Source organism: Dromaius novaehollandiae, chromosome 1, assembly GCF_036370855.1.
Source record: "Dromaius novaehollandiae isolate bDroNov1 chromosome 1, bDroNov1.hap1, whole genome shotgun sequence".
NCBI classification, from domain to species: domain Eukaryota; kingdom Metazoa; phylum Chordata; class Aves; order Casuariiformes; family Dromaiidae; genus Dromaius; species Dromaius novaehollandiae.
In genome coordinates this window covers 73,536,108-73,558,641 of record NC_088098.1, presented here as the reverse complement: position 1 = coordinate 73,558,641, position 22,534 = coordinate 73,536,108, and the positions used below count along the sequence as shown (strand labels likewise).

General features: G+C 37.8%; 1 protein-coding gene across 1 annotated transcript; it reads right to left on the bottom strand.

Annotated features, from left to right (window-relative positions):
• Positions 1 to 3,451: 3,451 nt before the first annotated feature.
• SAMM50 (SAMM50 sorting and assembly machinery component) lies at positions 3,452 to 22,144 on the bottom strand. The gene is made up of 15 exons (XM_026114023.2): positions 21,991 to 22,144; positions 19,636 to 19,746; positions 18,185 to 18,286; positions 16,959 to 17,046; positions 15,765 to 15,871; positions 13,629 to 13,759; positions 12,854 to 12,941; positions 12,166 to 12,294; positions 11,404 to 11,475; positions 10,227 to 10,313; positions 7,603 to 7,673; positions 6,737 to 6,804; positions 5,530 to 5,676; positions 4,477 to 4,618; positions 3,452 to 3,661 (listed from the first exon to the last, which is right to left on the bottom strand). Exons 1-15 carry the CDS (start codon positions 22,009 to 22,011, stop codon positions 3,616 to 3,618), a joined length of 1,410 nt encoding a protein of 469 aa, XP_025969808.1. The 5' UTR covers positions 22,012 to 22,144; the 3' UTR covers positions 3,452 to 3,615.
• Between the last annotated feature and the right edge of the window lie 390 nt (positions 22,145 to 22,534).

The following is a 22,534-nucleotide window of genomic DNA, read 5'->3' as shown; positions in this document are numbered from 1 at the left end:
CTCTATTCCATTACGGAGTAGGGTTTTTTTCCCATGTGACACCAGTAATTAGTATTATTTTGAGTAATTGCTCACCTAGACCTGCGAAGGATGGCCTAATCCAACACACCTTCACTTTCTTTTCTCTGTATGCTTCTCTCAAAGGGCATGACATGGACAGCAATTTTTACATAGATGCTCTACAAAAACAACAGGTGTTTTGGAAAGATGGTCAGTACCGTATATTAGTCTCTACACCTTTGCAGAAGTTTCCATTGGCAGCAAGTACAGACTAAATAACGCGCAGAGCAACAGAAAACAGGCCGTTTTTTGTTGAAGCAAGTTTTCTTAAGTGTCAAAAAGTCAGCATCATATTTCTAAAGCTTGTATTTTTAAATTAAACCTAGTCACGCTCTTAACAATATCATAGACCTGCTCCTTACATTCTAGCAACCTATCATATTACCTCGCCTGCCTTCCCCAAAAGCTACCTGGCATCTTATTCCTTGGCAGCACCTAATGCACTAGATCTTCCAAAGAAGAATTTCAACATTTTATTCTTAACAGCTCCAAGAAACCCCTCATCATCTTAGAAGCAGCAACACAAATATCCATGCTCCTTTTCACACATTATTGCAATCTTCTTACTTGCTCAGAGGTGCCCTCAATATAGCATTAAGTCTGTACAGCCCTTGTCCCAAGAAGCTGCTCTTATTCCTTTGGTATAAAGGAAAAGTGCCCTCTTCTCCTCCCCAGGTCTCTTTTAGCCTGTAGAAAGCGCTGTAAGAAACAATAACACAACTGAAGAAACTCTTCTTCAAATTGTATTTGCAACCTTGGTACTGATCATATAAAATTAAGAGTCCACAAGCATCCTGATCCAGTTTCTGGTGTAGTGTTTGGAGGTATTTATCACTATTCTACTGTTCCAAACTGCTTTGCCTGGTTGTAAAAGTAAGAGCATTTCAACTAGCCAGTAGGTGAAATGATATGCAAACTATCCATTTAAGCAAATACAATGCTTTTGAATCACAGCTATTACTTCAGGCCTCCCTTACCCCTTTTATTTCACAGACATAAACTCTATGGCCAGAAATGCAATCAGCCAAGAGGAAAATTGCTTCAGGTCTGTCCAGAGCCATTCTACCATGGATTTTGCTTAGTACTATATCAGATTCTTACTCATCCTAATTTCTATCTTATCCATCCTAATTATAAGAGCCTCAGCAATAAATTCCAAACAGAAATATGTTAACTATGTTAGTATTGTACGCAAGTAACAGCATGATTTCTATGTTGCTTCTAGAGGAATACTTTATGTAGTATGGATAGCAAATGTTCAAAAGTTATATACCATGAGAAAATTTTATCTTTCAACGTAGTTTCAACAGTGGCCCAGACAAAGGCTCCTGTAACATGATTTTTCTGCCATTATTATTACTGGACAATTCTATGCTGCATGGTAAAGCACAGTCTTCCAAATGTGCTTGAAAGGCCTACCTGGCCTTTGACAAAGTCTCCCCACCCTTATTTTAGTGCTATAGATCACGGTTTTCTCAAAACTAAATTTGGACTAAAAATTATTAGTGTGCAGACTGAGGCTATTTTTGTAAGCCTAGTGACTCAACTCAGGAAGGCCACCTTGCCTTCTAAAATGTTCAAATGATACTAACTTAGTACTCTCTCCTACAATATTAACGGATTAAATTTGAACAGCCTTTAATAACAAACACTGTGCACAGAAAGGAGTTTTTTAGGCAACAGAATACATCTAATTATCAGTATGATCGAAATAAACTTTGAATTCCTGAGTGAAAATCCTAAGAGTATTTTGATATATAAACATTCCCATTCTTCCCACTAAAAATGTTTTTCTACATCAAAATGTAGACAGTACTCGGAAAAAATGGTAATAGTTCTTGACATTCTTAACATTGTGTCTCATTTTATATCATAAAATTAAAAAATCATCATAAATGCTTTGTTAAATACATATGTGCTACAGTAGCTGTCAGGCACACCGGAAAAGGTTCTCTATATTAAATTTTGTTATTTGAAACAGACCTAACTTCTGTCATTCACACCATTTTGTTTTGAACACTTGCAATCCTCGTCCATGCAACACTGTAAATGAAGGGAAGGATGTTTAGTCAAGTGGAGCTCTGCAAAACTAGGCACTGACCAGTTTCTAATCTTCATATATTTTAGAAAGTGAGTTATCAACATACTTGGTTACTGTATTAGTGCAAAAGCAATATATTGCTTGAACTGCATGAAACTGTAACCTCTTTACAGTGAGTTGCATCTCAGGATTGACTTGACTGGCACCAAGATTTCATGGCAGTCCTGACACTGTCTGGCAACAAAGCCGCCTAGCTTGTCACTATGTTCAAACGTGTGTCTTTAGCTGGATAGAAGAAATCAGAAGTGTAATAGCTTTCATAGTTTAAGAGAACAAATCCTTGCCAATTACACAAGGAGATTTACAGTCAAGGACAAACTGAACAAAGCAGCTTGAAAGTTCTACCCTCCCATAATATTCTTTGTATTACGATTTTAATTTTGCCAGCACCTAATAACAAAACAAACTTAGATGATGGGAAAGTGGGTTCTAGGCTCTTACTATAAGGACAACTTAGGATTGATACATATTTAAAAGTTTAATATGTAACTATCTTGAAAGCCAAATCATTACGGCTAGTGAATTACCTCAACCTCATTAAAAATATAGTTTTAAACTGGAATATGTGCCGAGTGACAAAGCAGGAGGTCACTTTAAAGTGAAATTAGCACTAATAGAAGACAGTAAAGAAACATGCCTCAGACATAAAAGCAAACCAGTTAGTATCATGTGATCACATCTAGACACCACTCTTTGCAACTGCAACAAAAAGATCCAATTGGCAAGACTGAAATCAACTGCTTGGCTAACTGAGACAATTAAAACACTCAAAAACTGTCTCAAAGTTGAGAACCCAGAAAATTTCAAAGTTATTCTTGAATTTTAGTATTTAGTGTGCTAGACAGCTGGACTTGACTTTTACAATAAGCAATTCAGATTTGTAGGAGCTTTTTTCAATATAGGTGATTTTACAATAGTAAAATATATTTTATCTGAACGTTTCCTTCACCTAGGATTATTTTCGTATCAAATCCTTTATGATGCATAACGAATTTTTCAAGGTCATTCCTTCACAGAAGTTGATGATGGAGAAAGACTGTTCCCTCTTAATTTCTACTCAAGCCATACTCACACCTAGTCATCCCAGCACTTGGGACTTGCAGTTGGAAGTGTGAAGACTGTGCAGGCCAATGACAGTTATAATCCTGTGAAATGTGTCCATGAATCAATTTCCAGCACACTTCTCTAACATTTTAAGTAACAACTAATCAGTAAAAGCTAAAAGTTAAAACAGCTAAAATCCTATGAACAATCTCGTGTCTTTAATAAAAATCAGAGGTACAATGCACCTTTAGAGCATAGTTCTTTAATGCAGTTTCCTGTGAAGTCTGAGGTAAATCACTCAGATGTATATTTATATTTGAAGAAAAAAAATTTAGACCGCATGGAGCTACATTATATTCTCGATTTCATACAGAGTTCAATTTCATATACTGATGTAAAACATTTCTGTATTATAGAAATCTGATTCCTGCTCCAAACTGAACACCGTCACATATCCTGAAAACAAACAAAAAACAGACAACGTTAGTACTACACGAGTTATTGATAAAACTGAAGCTAATTCTCCCTATCCCCAAGTTCCCAAGTTTTTCAATATTTGAAAAGTTACAATTCAAATTTTAGCTGACAAATGCTTTGTTAAATAACTGCTTTACCAATCTGTCATCTATATGGAATAAGTATTTACATTTGCAAAATAAAGCCCCTAGTTTTCAAATTGCTGTTATTCATTCACATTTCACGTGAATGACAAGCAGAAACAGAATCTGACTCCTGTACAAAATACAGAGTATCTCATACAGTATTTACAATACTTCACAGGCAAAAACAGGCCCCCCCAAAGCTTTTCTATTATATGCTGTTTGCTTGGTATAGGGTAATTGGTTGCTAACAGTTTAATTTGTTCTCCCTTCCTCTTTATCTATACTTAAACTTTTATTCCTTTCTCAAGCAAAGACATTAAACTTGTTATTTATCCAATTATTTGTTTTTAGAAGGCTTAGGAAAACCCCATGAGCTGTCTGAGTGTTCATTTCCCCTAAAGAAATAAAAACCTGCTACACAGCTATTCATACATTTCAACAGCTGATCTCAAGTTCAATGAACTTTGAAACCTGAGATATAAACAGTCTTAAACTAAGAAGTACTGTGAAACCAACATAGCCAGTCATGTGCTGAAAAATCTTTAAAGAATAAATTGGCATTGCATAAACAAAATTAAGAGACAGCAGATTCTCTCTGCCAAAATCAAACAGAAGTGCAGGAACCTTTAAAACAAGTCACCATTAAAGAAACAGCTGTAAAAAACAAACCTGTCACCAGACTGTACTCCCATGGGGAAACAGTAGTTAAGTTCTAATCTAGCAATGTTTCCAAGGCGGAGCACTATTCCGGCACCATAAGACCATCGAATATACTCTGCCAACTTCTGCAGATGAGCTCTGGGACCGTCACCTGAAAACAAGAGCAAAAGAACAAGAATCAAAGTAGGTTGTCAGGGTGTTCAAAGGCTAACTAAATTTTTCGAGTTACAAAACATTATGTAGGAGTATCTACTGCAAACTTTATTATCTAACAACTCTCACAAATACCAAATACCTCAAATTAAAACTACACAGATCTAAGATTCTGTTTGGATTGCTGGTTGATCTTCATTTCCCACCATGAGGTACCTATCTGTGTGATTCTGGAAATGGATACTGAAGATATAATTAAAAATCTTCAGCAAGTCTGTCTGAATTTCAAAGCAGATTCATCTGCCTGTCAATTGTGCATACAGTGTATCCCTTCCATATAGATGGAGTCTCCACCAAGAAAGGCAGACATCAAATATCACTATATCCTAAAACTGATTAAACTGATATTGAGAAATAGAACATTAATATACTCAAATGTATCTTGGAAAAAATGTTGGGGGAAAGAAGAAGATCATCCCATAAGCTGCCACACCCTCTTCTACATTATAATGTCCCTGCTTTTTATTTAGTCCATCCATCCCCCCAAAAATATGAATCCCACTAACAAATCATCTTCCAACTGCCCTCCAGAATAGTCTAAGATAGCAGGCATTAACCAATTACCACGCTGCTCTGTGAACAACTCCACATCAGGGATGCTACAGTTGGCATTCTAGCTGTCTTTTCTACATCTTGTGCTAGAATTTATGTAGTGAGCTAATAAAATTACTGCTGTAACTGACATTCTGCCACATAGACAGGTTAATAGCAATAGCCTTTTAATGGCCACTGAAATATATGCAGTAAACTGATTTTGAGGAAGCAGACACATAACAGCTCTCCTCTGCTATTTGCTTTTTTATATTTGGATAAGCAGGTCTTGCTGCATAGAATTCTATTGAGTCTTACCATAGTTAAGATTGCAGAGGTTTCCAGCATTGAGGAAGAAATGCGTTCGGAAAAGGTCTCCAAACCCTCCCCGGCCTGGCCGGAAAGGGAGAGGGGTGTATAGATGCAAGCCTCCAGCCCAGTAGGCTTCTCCTCCCAAGTAGTCACCTAGTTAAAGAAAATGTTGGAAGCAAAGCATTTACTCTGGCATATATTAACAGCATCATTTGTTGAAGATGCAAGAACAGATTAAGTTGTTTTACACTGCACTGCTACCTTATTGCAACTCTTGTTACTTGCTTCTAGCTCTCTCCAACCTCACCACTATCAACTAAAAATTAGCACTTACACAATTCTTTATACCGAGTGTCTTGCCCTTTTTCCTTGATGCCTTCACCTAAACAATCTGAGGCATGCACCTCTTGGTGGTTCAGAGACTACCTCCTGAACACCTTTGAAACATTTGCCCTAGTTTTAAAGAAGGGAAATTGATAACAGTTAAGTAATTAGTCTACAGTAACTGCAAGTCAGCAGCAGAATAAGGAACAGAACTAAGGAAGCTCCTGTCTCAAACTGCCTTCACATTACCTTTTCCCTAAGCTATCAAAACATATACTGTACCAAAAAAGGATTTGATAGGACTGTTCCTATAACCATCTTTTGGGAACTTCTTAAGCTTGAAGGTTGTTTACTAAAAGTCAATGTGACATACTAGAAGTTTGAAACCTGGGCACTCCTGTCAACAAAGATCATAAGTCAACCTGAAGACGAAAATGTGGTTTTAGAAGCTCTCAGTCTTAAAAAAGTAAAAGAAATAGAGTTACCAGAAGAGCAAGCGCTCTGGCTCATCTTCAACTTATTTTAATAAGAGCCATGCACTCGTGAAATTCACTTTAAAAAGGCATTAGAAAATTGTATGTATTCTTGTATACATGAAAGGTCTGAGATTAATACAAAATGAATAAAGATAGAGTAACCTATGCAAGTCTGAACAAACGCTTGATTTACAGAAGTAGTTTAGGGCCTAATTAAGAACTAGTGGGCTTTATTCCATTGTGAACTAATAACATAACAACAGATCAAAGACAGACAACACTTCTAAGATTCAAAATGCAAAAAGAGAACAATTATTTTAAAGCTACAGAAAGCTTAATGACAGAATTTGAGTCTTTGATACAAATTAACATTGACAATATTGTCAAGGGAGTGGGATTTAGAAGTTTCAGACCTTCACTCTGGGGTCCAATGCTGTACATACTGAATCCACGCACACTTGTTGGTCCACCAAGGTAAAACCTAGTGAATACAGTCAAATTTAATTTAATGTTTAATTTGAAAGGACATATTTGAAAATATCTAGCAATATTTTAATATCGCTTTTCAGAATTACAGGTATCTTCATTACAGGTTTAGTAAAAGGCCTTTACATAAAAATTCTTGTATTTCATTACATCTAAATCCTGATTCATTAGAGATAAATTTTAAAATTTAAGTATTAAAAACCAAAATCAGTACACCTCACTTGCAAAGACCAAATTACAACGTTTCTCAGTCCCTTTGTGTCCCAATGTTGAAGAAGAACCCTGAATTAGAATCTCAAGCTGTTATAATAATTTTCAAAGAAATACTATAGTTAAGATGCCATCACAGGTGAACCTAACACAATTAACGCTTGGTATTTATTGTGAATAAATTTAAGTCTGAATGTTTTCTGCTAGTGATCTTTAATCACAAATATTAGAGTAAAAAATTTGCTAAAAAGCCAAAGATACAGGATAGCTTTACTTCTAAAAAGACCTCCTGTCTCTATAGCATTACCTATACCTGACGTGAAATTCTGTAGATACAGTGGTATATATTTGAAGGCAGTGCTACTACACAGCAAATCATACATTTATACCACCCCAATATGAAAATCAAAAGCATGCCTGAGTATTTACATGGAACTAAAGCTAACTAGATGTTTATTTTATTCTCCTCGAAAACAGAACTGCTTCTCCTGCTTCTCTCTTCTACTGAAGTTTCCTGTATACATTACCTGGGTTGACTGAAAACAATTAAGAAACTTAAGAAAATCTTAAGTAGGTTGCTTGCCTATCAGCTATACTAGATGGTTTGTCTCCGATAGGAACCAGCATTCCACCCCAAAGTGATGCTGAAAAAACCTTTGGAGAGAAAAAGAAAAAGTTGTTTACTAATATGTATTACTGAAATTCCCTAAAAACAGTATTAGTAAAATTCCATTGCTCAGTAACAGGCAGAGGTCCCATTAGTCTGACAAAGTTATAGATGATCATAGTATATGTGCGGATATCACACCTTCAGTAATTGTATTTTCAGGGAACTCTTGATCATTGCTGCCCTCTTTCTATACTATGCAGTGCTGCATCTTGAAAAAGGCAACGCAGCACTTTTAGACCTAGTGCTACTTTAACAATATCTAAAGGGAACAGTGATCCAGCTCTTACTTTCTCACCAATTCTGAAGACTTGAAATAAAATAAAACCTGCCGACATAAGCTACTCCTGGCAATTTTAAACCCATAGGAAGCTATGTCCAGCAAATAGCTACCAAAAGTGTAAACTGTAACCTGCCTGTAAATTACCTTATATTTTAAAGAAACCATCTAACTTCTATAACCCACTATATTGATATCAAGAATGTAAATATCATTACTGCTTAGCTATAGGGTGATTTTCAGGGGTAAACCTGCTAATAAATACATTTAATCATTTGCCTGCTGTCTATGTATGAAGCAGAAGTATTGCTGTCAAATGGTGAGATCTGTTGTTAATAGCTAGGCTAAAGATGTTGAATGATTTGTCTAGCGTACAGCATGCTCCTGCTACCTTCTGTCCTGAAAGTCCCCAGATGCTTCCCCTGACATGATCAGGTGTGAGCTCATCATGCGGTACACACATATCTGGTTACACAACAGTACATGAGCAAAAACCAGTTGTGTGCAAGTCTATGTGCATGAACAATGGATCACAAAATTATGTACACCATGGGATGAGATATGCTTCACTTCCATTCACAACGTAGCCATATTAACTGTCATGGGAAGGAACAGCATCCTCTTTGTACAGCCGTTAAATTACTTCATAGGAGATTCATGCTGTCTTTCTCAACTAAAGCTCAGGAGATACATATATATATATATATATATATATATATATATATATATATATATATACACACACACACACACACACACACGTACATATATATATATATATATATATAAACATATATATAAAAATATAAAAAGATAACTGGAAGTACACTCATCAGGCAATGCCTTTTCTTCCATCACATGAAAAGTGCAAATATAATCACGTAATAAGAGAGGAGTATAGCAAATGCCCTTGTATGTTGACCTTGCAGGTCTAACCCAGGAACCTTATTACACTAAGTCTTGTCATAATACAACCAAGAAACAGCAAAGCAACAAATTCTCACAACATCAATCAGTTAATTAACACTTGAACTACAGAAGTAGCTTCAAGTTTTTTAATAGTACTGCTGGTATAACACTAACATTCTTCCAGTCTCCCCAAATTTCTTCATTATTCCATTCTCTCAGACAACTGTCAAGAGGAATCTTCTACTCATTTCTTTTTTGCTATGCGGGGATGTAAATTATTGAACCTCAAATTTTTAAACCTTCATAATGAAAGTTGGTGTTTTCCTTCCCATTCAGCTATGAGACAAGAACATACAGCATCATATCTATGTGATAAAGTACTTTTTTCTGAATTTAGACAGAAATATTTTTAAAAATAGTGAAATTCTTAATAAGAAGGCAGAAAGACACCTATTTCCACCTATGCTATGTCCGTGCTGTCAAAGCTGCCTGAAATTTAAGGCCTTTACGTTCCATAAGAGGCTGGAGCACATTAAGCACGAACTCGGGAGTGAAGTTTTCCAGTGTTGTTTCCTCCGCAAGAAATCTCGTTGGCTTACACCAGAACTGTTCCACCAACCAAATCAACATTTCATAAAAGAGGATGATACTGGAATTTGCTTCAAAACTGCACCACGACTCCAAATCAAAATGCTAATTTAGACACACCAATCTGCAATGTACTCTGTGGTCTCATACAAACCTCACAATATTATAAGTCTTTCTTCTTTGAACTTAAAGTATTCATTGTGCACAAATATGAAGAAGTTCAAAATGTAGCAGTGAAAGCTTATTGTTGTAGCAAAATCAATTTTCCTGTTCTTTCCCAACAACAAGAAGTCATTACCATATAATATACGCTAAGATTCCTAAATTAGGAAGCATATTTGTAATTTATAAGGATAGAAGAAAAGATAACTGAAGCCAAGATGGCCAAAATATTCATAATCAGGTGAAAAAGATAACAGAAGATGTAGTAAGTTTTTCAAAAATACAGTATTAAGAAAGATCACAAAGGACAGACATGACTAACTACTTCTGAAAGAAAAATAGTTCCTATCGTTAAGTGTCAGACAAGTCCTTTTCTTCAAAATGCCCACTTTTCAAGTGACTGTACATGGTAGGAAGTTAAAGAAAAAAAGCCTATTTCACTTCCAAAAACAAATCAATACCATCAATAATATCTATACCATCCAGCTTCCCTCCCACGATTTTTTTTTCTAATCCATCGTCAAAATTCATCATAAGCTAGAGATTTTGATAACCTCATTTGTTAACTCACAATTACTAAAATATTGTTTAAAATAATTACCGAATCCCATAGAAGTTGCTTATTCAACTGAAATTCAAAATCCTCTTTTAGAAAGCTTACATCTCCGCCTGTATAGCCAGCCAACTCCTGCAAAGACAGAGGTCGCAAAAGCTATAACAGATATTACATATTTCTTCCCCCACAAAATTCAGCAAGTCTGCATCACCATTAGCATTTTCTTCTGTTACACACAGAAACATCAGTATGGAGAGACAACCAAATTTCAGACCAATAAAATAAGCACACATGCCCCAAAGAGTAATGAGTACCATTTCTCTCCCCCAAATACTAAACTAGGCTGTCACTTTCTATACCGTTTTGTAAATGTGGGCACAACAGAACAGAGCTGGAATATTCAGGACCCAATACCAAATCTCTTGCTATATTTATCTAGAATCCTGAAGAACCTAAAACAGCCAATTGCATTAAGCCAAAGCAAGCTAAAAGTGACAGGTGACAATCAGTGCTAAAGGCAGCATGTAACAAACAGTATGGTAAATAAACCCTGAATTATATTCACTCTTCTCACTCAGAAAGGGAATAGTTCACTGCTGCTTAGAGGAACAGAGTCCAGGCAGCAGCACTTCTAGCCCTCATGATGTGCCAGAGCAATCTACTTCTGAAGCACTGCATAAGGTTGTGCTTCTGAAGTATTAACTTGTACAGCAGAAAAGCCAGCTTTTCAAATAGCTCTAAACATAACGCAAGTAGAAATCGTATTCTGTGCCAAACTGATACATGCATGTGCCTTTGACAGTTATTTTTACCAGCCTTTCAATTTTAATTGTAAGACTTAGAAGCTTTGTAAGCAATAGAACCAATGTAGCGATACAAAACAGGAGACAAATACCTACTATCAAGTGTACAGTGGATACTGTCAGGGATAACGTATCTCATCTAACAATTAATTCAACGCTAATGATGAGATAAACCATGGTTGTGCTGGTTGACTGATGGTGTACAAATGAAAATATTCACCTCTAGAAAAAGGTTTTTTTTTATGATTTTAAAAGAGACACACTGTAAAGATAAAAAGTAACAACTAGTCATCCTAATCAATTTAGGATTAATTCTAAGTTTAGGTATCTTTTACATGAACATTAACCAGATAAAATAAGATTTTCTCAAACACACATAGAAGTAATATCCAATAATAGTATAAGTGATTTAATACTACCTGATTAATTTTCAGCAAAGCACCTCGTCTTGGCAAGATAGAAGAGTTCCGGGAATCAATTACCATGGCGTGCTGAAAAGAATCAAACAATTATTTTTAGGTTCTCATACCAGCTGAATATCACAGAGAAACACTATTATTTGCTATCAAAACCTGCACATGCAGTGGAAGACAACAGCAGCTCCAGCTACAGCTAGTGTAGCTGCATGGATTTGGGAACTTAGCTTTGACTTTAGAGGCCACATCAAATATAGTTATTTGTCCACTGCACACACAGCAAAATAGCAGCAACAATGTCCCAGGGTGAATCACCAATTTTGTGACAGTAACCTGCAAATAGTTTGTCTCCTAGAATTTAGGACGTAAAAATTAAAGATGGCAAGCAACCAACACACGCTACAGGAAATAATATTTAGAAAGAGCACAGCAACTCTGCAGGAGGAGGAATGCGACTGCCCCTCTCTTCTACACAACAAGGCCATATTGCAGAAAGAGATCGGAAAGGGCAAGAAGGGAGGGGTCTTTTATGCAGCCCTGCAGAAAGAACAAACCAGCCTATGCACCAGTCAGTACACAACAGTTCACTTTGTAAAAATATTCTCTTTTTTGACCTCCTGGATGAATGGCCAAACAAGGCAAAAGACATTTCAGCAAAATACACTACATACTAAACACGCAAGACAAAAAGCTGCTTTGGTACTATTCTTCAATTAGGTTAGTCAAAATAACATATATACTGTTCTAGATAGGAAAAAGCCTTACAGAGAGAGAAGATTTAAGAGAGTGTCCACTTTCTTCTCGAACAGAAAAGGATGCTGTTCTGGCAAGGCAGCCAAGCTCTCTCCACACACCCTCCCACTTCAGTGTGTGGTTGGTCTTCCAGATTGGAAACTACAAATAAAGAATTGAGTAAGACATGAAAAAAATTTTGCTACAAAATAAAAATAAACATTTTCCTCAAAATGTTTCTTTTTAAAATTTATTTATATATGAATCTATGCTTTTTCCTTCCAAACTCCTTAGATCAATCATTTTTCATTTTGGTGTAAAAGCTAATTGTGCTCCAGTCAGAGAATCTCACTCTCTGAATAGGTGCACACTACTTAATCTATCCCAAAAGAAAAATATCTTCAAACGGGTTGACACAGTGGGCCAGGCAACCAGTTGACTTTCTGAAATGATGCTTCAAGCACTAACAACTCTGTGGGGGGAAAAGGCTGGCATTTATATTAGGCCGAACTGAGATTGAATTCTAAGAAAAAGATCAAGAGGCATTACATCTATCATCTTAGAATTGTTGACCTCTTTCAAATAATAACACATTTGTCTCATGCACAAGTAAAAGTATTTCAATCATAAAAAAATTAAGCAAATATTTGCAAGAGCCAGCTATGACCTGAATTAAATATAAATGAAGCATGTGTTCCATGAACTCCTGTGCTACACTTACATTAAATTCTGTTGATACTCCTCTATCAGTTTCACGAAGAGAGCTCCAAGGGAACTGTCCAGTTACTTTATACAGGTTAACTGAAAAACTGAAACACCGCATTATTGATAGATTTGAAAGTGAAATTAAATAGGCAGAACTTTAATACAAAAACTTATTGAACCAGCTCTGTTACATTATTTCAAGACTAATATGCCCTCAGTAAAGTAATAAATTAAATTACTCAATGGAAGAAGCTTTACTAATTGTTTTATATATTGAACTATCATACAGAGGAAAATACTGTAAGAAATAAGTAAAGAAAGAAATACTAATAGCTAAAAGTTAGCTTATTCTTCTATTATTATTAACAATACTAATAGCCTGCCTGCATTTAAAATTTAACAAGCAGCTACTTTGAATAACTCTGCGTTAAGTAAAAAATTGAGTAATTTACAGATATCGGTCTTTCAAGAAAAATCCTCACTACTAACATTTTCATTTCCATTCCTACTGCTAAGGCTTAAGTTTCTGCTAATAAACCATCAGTCAGCAAGAATCTGGTTTGACAATCAGCTCCTAAATTGCATAAAGAGTTCTGGCAGGAAGAAAAAAAAACATTCTTGTATCTGTAAAACACAACTCTGGGCCCAGCACATGTTGGCATAAAGCAAGATTTGCCTAAATTTCAAAGAAACTGTATTTTGCTATTTGTACGTATGTTTTGAAAAACAGATATGCTTGAAACTACTGCTATTCCTTCATTAAAAAAAGAAATACTAAATGCATTCCCTACTTTCTTTCAAAGTTTCCAGGCTGTGGTTTGAAGAACGATAGGCCATATGATGTTTCCTTTGTTCCGTATGAGAACTGGAAGGTTACCTTTTCTGCACGTCCAAAGAGATTTGGGAACTTAAGCCCAAGTACCTAGAAAAACAGAAACACATTTCATATCGTTTGCTAACTTGCATCATAATCATATGCGGAAGATGAGTATATCAACCCTAAGAATGAGAAAACGAAGGCACTAAAAAAACAGTCATAACCAAATATGCTTTTCATAAGCACTCTTTGCACTGGCAGCAAAAACCACCACAATAGCACACATTACAGTTAGTATCATCATCCAATATTTGTGCTGTTCAGACTTAATTTGCATTCTCATGGTATCATCATTACTACTACTATTTCAAGCAAAATCTCCCAGCTGGTTTGGAAGCCTGGGAGCATCAATCTTTGGCATGATAAAGCACTGCTTTGCAACTGCAGGCTTTCCAACTGATCGCTGAGAAAACTACCTGGCAGGCACGGTTCATCAGAAATGAAGCAAAAAGCCAGTGGAAATTTATCAGTTCGGAGACACTACCCCATAGTTTTGTTTTGAAGAAAAAGACACTTTTGCAATCAGTCCTGACAGCAGTACAACACATCATTACAATTTTTCAGAAACTACAATTAAACTCTTCTGCCTGTTCAGACACAAATTCCCTGATAATACCAGACATTTGGCAGAAAGCATGGAGCATGTTTCTCCCCATCACAGCTTCTACCAGAGCTGTTCTATTGCTGCATGTTTTTTTTTAAAAGAATGTAAAAAAGCTGCCAAATTTGTACAACCAATCCCATGTACCAGATCCTGACTGCCTTTCTCTAATAGCTATTGGAAGCACATCAGTCACCCAACTGTATTTGTTTTTGCAATGATGGCTACTATGCAAATTATCCAACTCACCAGAAACCACTAATCCGAAAGCCTACTAGTATGAAACATTACATCAACAAACTTCAGATGAATTTAAGAGATTAGAATAAATGTGAAATCGATTTAATTCTTACAGAAACATAATCTCTGCTGCCAAAACTAGCACATGGACGAGTTTATTATTCAAAAAGTTTTACTTCTCTGTCAGAAATCAGAATCAAATACAGGGGGAGTACAAAACAGAGCAACTAAAGTAGTTTTAAGACTGTTTTCAAATGCACTAAAACCAACAAGTAGAATCTCTCACTGGTTTCATTCAGGTCACATGTGGTTCCTTGGACATTGAACACAGCACCAGAGCTGCATAAGTAGGGCTCACCCACTCTCTTCATTCCTGTTCTCCACACGCCCATGAAACACCATCACCTGAGTTGTGCGGTATCTGACCCAGGTTTAAAATACCCCTAAGAAAAGGATGAGTCCCTTGATCTGGCTTATCTACGCATCCCAAGTACAGCTGCACTGTGCACATGAGAAAGCAGAATGGGTGCTGGAATGAGCAGGTGGAAGCAGAATCTACTTAAGCCAGCTCTTCTGCTGAGACACATCAACAGAACCACAGTCTGGGTGTTACTTTTTGTGTCATCTAGTAATGCTTTTCACACAAGATTTTAACCTGATACGTATCTAACTGTCCTTGGCTATATAAATGTGAATCAAATGGAAGTAAGTTCCACAATATATATGGCTCTGAAAAACCTAGCATCTTTCAGCCCAGAATAACTGGTGGGCTAAAACAGTGAAAAACAAAAACAATTCTAAGCCAAACATATAGCATTGCCTCTGAGAAGACAGACAACTTAAACAGGCCTGACAGAAGTTGATGACAAACTGCTAACTAGTCTCTCATCTTTAAGTAGGTAAAGCATCTTAAATATTATCAAAAATAGTTGAATTGATTTTAACAATTATGAAGATTAACATATTGAGTTGGAAGCTTTAACATTTTTCCTTAGTTCAAAATGGGGTTTTGCTGAATAAAAAACTGACTAGGACAAAGGTCTCTTTAGAGACAAAGATCTGACAAAGCCTTAGAAAAGCCGGATCAGAAAACAATTTGGCTTTGATCAAGTCCTCACTTATTTAATCACCAAATTCATTCTCAGGTTTGAAATGTGAAAATGAGAGGAATATCAAAAGGTGTTTATAATTATTTGAAATCATCCATACCATACTGCCTTCATTGTTGCCAACCATAGTGTTATAGCTTCCAGTAAGTCTTCTCAATTCTGTTACTTCAAAAGTTACATCTAGACCATTTGGAAGGGCATCATCTCCTAAATAAATAAATAAATGTTACCTCTAGAAATCTATTTGAAAAAATATGCTGACAAAAGATGACTTGAATTACTTCAAAACTGCTGGAATTGAACAATAATAAAAGTCTACATTACAAAGAAAGATGGCTTGAGAAAAAGATGTTGTTTGGATATGCATGAAGAATATCAAAGCATGACTGGCTTTAACCATCAACACATTAGTATAATTACGAGCTAGTAACATTTGTTTGTTACCTGCCTACTAAAAGCAAAGGTTCACACAAATTTTAATGTTGAAAGAAATAAAAGTTAAAGCGGTCCAGAGGGAGCAAGAAAAATGCTGTCAGTAGAACAGAGCTCCCAACACTCTGCAGGAAAGCGCAGAGCAACACAAGCTGCCCGGTCCCCTCAGAGCTTTGGTTTACACGGTCCTTCCGAAGCACAGCAGTCATGGGCATTTAATGCTACTTGAAGAAACTGGGACAGCATCCCATCACCAGCAGCCTGCAGAGTTGCACTACATTTCTTTCTCCAACTGAAAAGAACACTAAGTTTGAAAAGCACCCACAAGTTTGAAAATACTAACTGAGGCTTACTATGCAACCTAAGCACACTCAGCTGTTGCATATATCTTATAGCCCTTTTTAAAATCGCAAGCGTTGATACAATCACTAGTATTTCCATTAAGCACAATGGATTTGCTGACACAATGTCAGTTATGTGATGTGTAACACACGGAAGTACAGGAGATTTTCAAGCTTTTCCTCAAGCCTTTGTCCTTCTGAAAATTTGGATTAAGGAACACATACTGTAATTATCCTAGTGTCAGAAGTTCACTCATTTTTCCATGTATACAAACAATATTTACAGATACACATATATACAGATATACACCAATACACCTTTTTCGTATGTATTATGGATGTAGACATGTACATTTCTATATATAGCACAATTACAAGTAAACCTAAGGTATATGAGAGAGATGTGCAAGTTATTTACATAGAAAGATGTCCAACTACAACACAGGGAAATCTTGTGTGTGTGTGAGCGCATGAGAACGCGTGCGCACAGAAAAGGCAAGGATTAATGCGGCAATACACACCTTGACAGGTATCAATCAAAACCTCTACCTGTCTAAAGATTCCTAGACGAAGCAACTTTTCACGAGCTTCATGGGATTTTCTCATTACCTACAGGGGGACATAAGCAGCTTAGTGTTTCAGTTTACTGAAGAATAATTAGGATAAAACAGTTAACATGCAGCTAAGTTATACAATAGCAACAGATTTTGTATACAAAGACCTATTTGTGTGCCTTCAAAACCTATCACAAGCACATTAACGCTCAAATCAATAAAAGCACATTAACGCTCAAATCAATAAAGAAATAAATTAACCCAGAGCATCCACCTCAATTTCTGCTTTTTGTTTGCTTGCACCATAACTGTTTTAATACTTAAACCTATTATTCAAATGGGTTTACAGTACTTAAATCTCAAACACCTATTTACTGGGCCCATACTTTTTGGAAAAAAAAAAAATCCTATTCTGCTTAAACCTTAAACTAATTTACAAGTAAGATGTGGATGACTCCTTTGCACTTCTTATGGTAGTAAAAACAAACATGCAGACATAAAAAGCAGCTGTGCACACATTTCACATACTCTCTCACACGTCCTCTTTTTTTGCTCCAACTGGAGATAAAACTAGTGAATTACACAATAAATTGAGTGGTTACAGAGAGCATGAGACTACACGCATACTCTGAAAATAAAAACAAAACAAAGACTTGGTCTGCATGGGACAGTCGACCTTCACAGCCACAGCAATACAGTTACTGTGGTCAATATCCCAAAACAGACAAGCACTAGTGGCAGTAAAGGCAGCAGCAATCAAAGCTGTCCAAATTACCTGTCAGTCATCCTCCAGAGGAATCACTACCTAACCGTTCAAGAACACGACACCCTAAGTTACACTTTGATCCACTGTTAAATGGCCCTTTGGGCTGAGCTCCAACAACTTTTCTTAAGCAAATTAACTGAAATTGAGCATCACCTACTCTAGTCAATACTTTTCAAATGGCAACAGTGAAGCTGAAAAAAATATCTCAGTGTACTGTTTGCCATCTCTCAATGTCTTTAAGCTGAATAACTCAGAAAATAGAGTATCTTCCAGTATTTCTTATTTAAGTTTGACCTCCATATCACAAGTTTAGAATCATCATAAAATTGGCAAGCTTGCCCCACACAGAAGGAGGGTAGCCCAAAGCAGGAACAAAGAGAAAATTATAATCTGAATTTTTAAAATAGTTGGTCCGATATTCACTTACATCAATGAGATTTTTAGCCTTGAAAACATCACAGATTTCATACATGATAATGTCATCTTTGGTCCTTCCAAGTCCATCGAAATGCACATGCTGAACCACCACCTAAACATAACAAATGTTTAAAAATAAATACTGAATTTGTATCTAATGACAAGTGCCAAAATAACCTGCACAGAAAAAAATATTGCTGTCCCAGCAAAGGTAAAGACGCTAAGGATTCCTATTTTAATTACTACTAACCTGTTATCAGAAACCAGTCCTATCTACAACTCTGGAAAACTGTTTCTTTAACAGAAGTACTAAAAAAAGATGTTCTAATTTCAAATCTAAAACTGATTAGAGCAGAAGATTTGTCAGGACTTTAGTCAAGAGTTGTATGGACAAAGGCACTGCTAAAACCACATTTAAATCTTAAGACACATACAGCAACACATGTAATTAGTTGTAGTTAATCACTTCTCACACCAGCTACACACAAAAAAGTTCACAAGCCATAAATATTTAAACCCTATTAAAATTGTTACTACTGCTGGAATGTTGTAGTTTAAAATGCACATCAAGATCACTAGCATTATGAGGCTCTGTATTTTCTTAAAATTATTTATCTTTTCATATAATCACTTAAGATCATTTTATCTTAAAAATCACAGCAGAGTATCAGTTCATCTGGTATTAATGCACTACAGTAATAACATTTCACTTATTTTTCCAGCCTTTTCAGTATACTGTAACTTTAGGATAATTACTCTGTCCAAAAAAAATCCACAAATGTTTTATGTATTTGTAACTAACAAAATAGCAGAATAAGAGCAACCTAGAACTACTGTAAATTGCTTTTAAAAAAATCCATTGGAATGCGTATGTAATGAATTAAATAAAAAACAAGTTTTATTACCAAGCTTCTAGTTGGGATGACTCTGAACAGTATCAGGGAAGGGAAAATTACATAAAAAACAAAAAGATAATGCATGATATCTCTCCCCTTTAGCATGGTCAAACGTATTATGGGCCAAGACAAATATGCTCTTGCATGTGAAACAGCTTAAGAAATTACCATCCTCTGGCTGAAGTTACTATTTACCTTAATAGAATAATTCATGTGGTGGCAGTTCGCCCTAACCTGGCTAATACTGCACTCTAGCAGGTGAAGGACAGTTGCATAGCCTGCTACTATACACTATCATGGGGGCAGAAAACTCTCAGAGAGAGAGCAGAAAGTAGCATCTAGAAACAGGTGTAATAGCTCACAGCTGAATTTTAATGCCAAGTCTTGTGGTAGGAGAAAAAAGAACAATAAATAGAAAATATTAGATTAAATATACAGTACTAAATTTACTACTTTCACATCTCAAATCTTCTTTTAGAAAGTTTCCTTAGAAAAAACAATCAAGCACGCAAAGATGTGAAGACATTTCTGTTAAGAGAAATCAAGACATTTTTCAGGTACTTACATCTTTGTTTTCAAGAATTTCCTGCTTGGCTTCAGGTTCAACTTCAACCAGTTCAGCTTCCTCTCCCAAGGCACCAAAGTCTGGCCCACTCATTGGAAGAGGCTCCAAACTCTGCAAGTATATAACATATTAAATGCAGTTTTCTTCTTATGTGACTTGCAAGTTGCCTTTTCCAAAGTAAAGAAACTATGTTCCTGACACTGTGCCCATCAGATCACAGGATGAAAAGAAAAAAAAAAGAATTAAAATTGGGGGAATTACAAGCACACTTGTAACCCACATGCCTGCTGAAAGTTTTAGTGAAAGCTGAACAGCTTTCATGTCTAGTCGTTTCTTGAAAATACTCTGCACATCTTGCATGGCTGTAAAGTTGAATACTCAAAAGTGGACTACACATCAAAGTTATCCTGCGAGATGTTTCTCTAACTTTCCTGAAGCCTAAAAGTGCTGCCTTCCTAAGATATTTCAAAATCAAAAGAACATGCATTTCTTTAACTATTCATGCAGTTCTGCAGAACAAATACTTTCCCTTAAAATTTGAAAAAATAATGGTAATTCTACTTTTAAAAAATGTTTCTTCTTTTACAGATAATCTTATTTTCAGGGCATGCTCATAGTGTTAAAGATTAACTCTACCTTCTTAAAAAAATAAATAAATAAACAAATCCAAAATCAAGCTGTCACTAGTTAGTTTAGGTTTTTGGGAGAGAGAGGAGTGTGAATGTTAAACATTGAAGAAATGCATGCACTTCAGCATGTTACTTTATATATATATTTAAACACTTTTATATTTTAAGATTTGTTAAAAAAAAGTTCGCCTCCAGATAATTTTCAGTAACCTGAGGCCCCAATCATCAGAGCCGTTAAGGTGAATGGTTTCTGCATTTATTCACTATACTTGAAAGAATCCTAAAATAAGACTCTTACCAGAAGATAATGGATTCAAGCAATCCTTGAATAGAGGGCTACCTGCAGTAGCAAGGGGCAGGACTGGATAACTCACTAAATCCACTTTTAGTTTCAAGGCACAAATACAGTATTTGCTGCATTATTTAAGGACAGCTGTTTTTCTGGAATAGTAAATTGCTATTATACATCAGAGCCAAGTTAAATGAACAAAGAATCCTCTCTTACTCCCAATAATAGTTAGATCAGAGAAAAACACATAAATATCCTGCAACAAGCAAACATGAAGCAATCAGTATCCACCAAATATTTCATTATCAATTTATTCTGCAAATGGATATAAAATCAAGAATACGAGGGGAAAAAATGGAGGGGAAATTAAATTAGTTATGATAAGCAGACATTCTGGAGACTTAGCAACCCCTGCAGCAATATATTTAGTGGTCTAATTATACCGTGTATAAAAGCCTGCTTGCTTTCAACAGACTTGCAGAGAAGAGGTATTCTACCTGGGAGCTTGAGAAATTATCCAGACCATTCTTAGCTCCCAATGAGGCCAGCTACTCATCATCTCTGCACAGATTCACTGTATTGCAGGTTTAAACATCCCTCGGTGGGCTCCCCATGCTTGCCTTAAACGGAAAGTAGCCTAAGCCAAATTCACAAGCTATTTTACCAAAGGGACTTACGGATTTGCTCTGTGACTCCTTTGCTCTCCAGCGAGCATTACTGACCCTTTCTGCCTCGCGCCCTAGTGGCTCGGCCTCCTCGCGCCTCGCACGGCTGTGCCGTGGACCGTGCACCTAAAGCTATCCCCAGACACGGCTAACTTTCTCGAGCCCTGAAGCCCTGAGAACCCGCTGCCTTCCTAGGATACATCAGCACCCCCGTATTCTTGCGCTTTGACAACTTCTGCGGACGCCCAAGACGCGCTATTGGTTTTGGTGCCATCGCAACCGTTATTCCTCGCGCTACCGCAGCAACGTTCAGCCCAGCGCGTCCTGCCTTGGTGCGGCCCCAAGCGCAGCCGCAGACCCGAGGCCCCGCTCGCTGTTTTTGCCTGAGGACCAACCGCCCCAGCTGCCGCTTCTCGTCTCGGGAGCAGCGGCGACGCTGCCCGCAGGACGGGCCCGCCCGCACGCGCAAGGTCAAACCCCGCCGCCACGGAGGAAGGAGCGGCCCGGCAGATAACGCCGCCCCGGCCCGGCCGCAGCCGTGCCGGTCCCCCCCGGGCCGGGCCCCACGCACCTCCCCGGCGAGCGGCCGTTACCGGCCGGGCGGCGCCACGGAGCCGCCACCGGCCCCCGCGCAGCGCCCCTCGGACGGGCCGGTATCGCCGCCGCTTCAGCTCGAAGGTCGCCGGGGGGGAGGGCGCGGCCCCGAGCCGGTCGCGGTCCCGGTCGGGCGGGTGCCGCGCTGGGGGCGCCCGCACGCGCGGCGCGGCCTTACCCGGGCGTGCACGGTGCCCATGGCGGCGCGCGGCGGCGGCGAGGCGAGGAGGGCCGCTAAGGATCAAGGCCGCAGCGCGGGGGCGGCCATGACAGCCCCCGCCTCGGCCCCCATTGGCCGGAGGAGCGGGAAGAGGCGGGGCGAGAGTGACGCTCCCCGGATGTAGCCAAGGGGCGGCTGGGAGCTAGGATATCCCTTCCCCCTCTGCCGGCAAGGGCACGATGCTGCCAGGAAGGGCCTGGTTGGGCGCCCCAACCCCGCTGAGAGGGACGGCAGAAAAAGACAAGGAAGGTGAAACAAGAGAAACAGCGCTCAGCCCCTCCTTAAGGAGGAGTGAACACGGTCACACGACGCAGTAAGAAGTTACCACCTAAAAGCATAGTCAGATTTCACATGCGTCATCTCAGAGGATGCTAAGAGCCCCCATGCTGCTGCACCGTGCAGGTCAGGAACCAGAGCGAAGCACCTAGCTTCTGGTAGCCAACCGAAGCAATAAATTGATGTTATAGTGTAATGCATTCACAGTCGTGACAATAGCTCACTG

What these genes read in the sequence shown, in the direction of transcription:
- SAMM50 (XM_026114023.2), bottom strand. Translation starts at nt 22,011, where the DNA reads ATGGGCACCGTGCACGCCCGG. An exon ending in CTTTGCTGAAAATTAATCAG is followed by an intron (nt 10,314 to 11,403) that starts GTAGTATTAAAT and finishes CTGTCTTTGCAG; the next exon opens with GAGTTGGCTGGCTATACAGG. An exon ending in CCATCTAGTATAGCTGATAG is followed by an intron (nt 6,805 to 7,602) that starts GCAAGCAACCTA and finishes TGTATTCACTAG; the next exon opens with GTTTTACCTTGGTGGACCAA.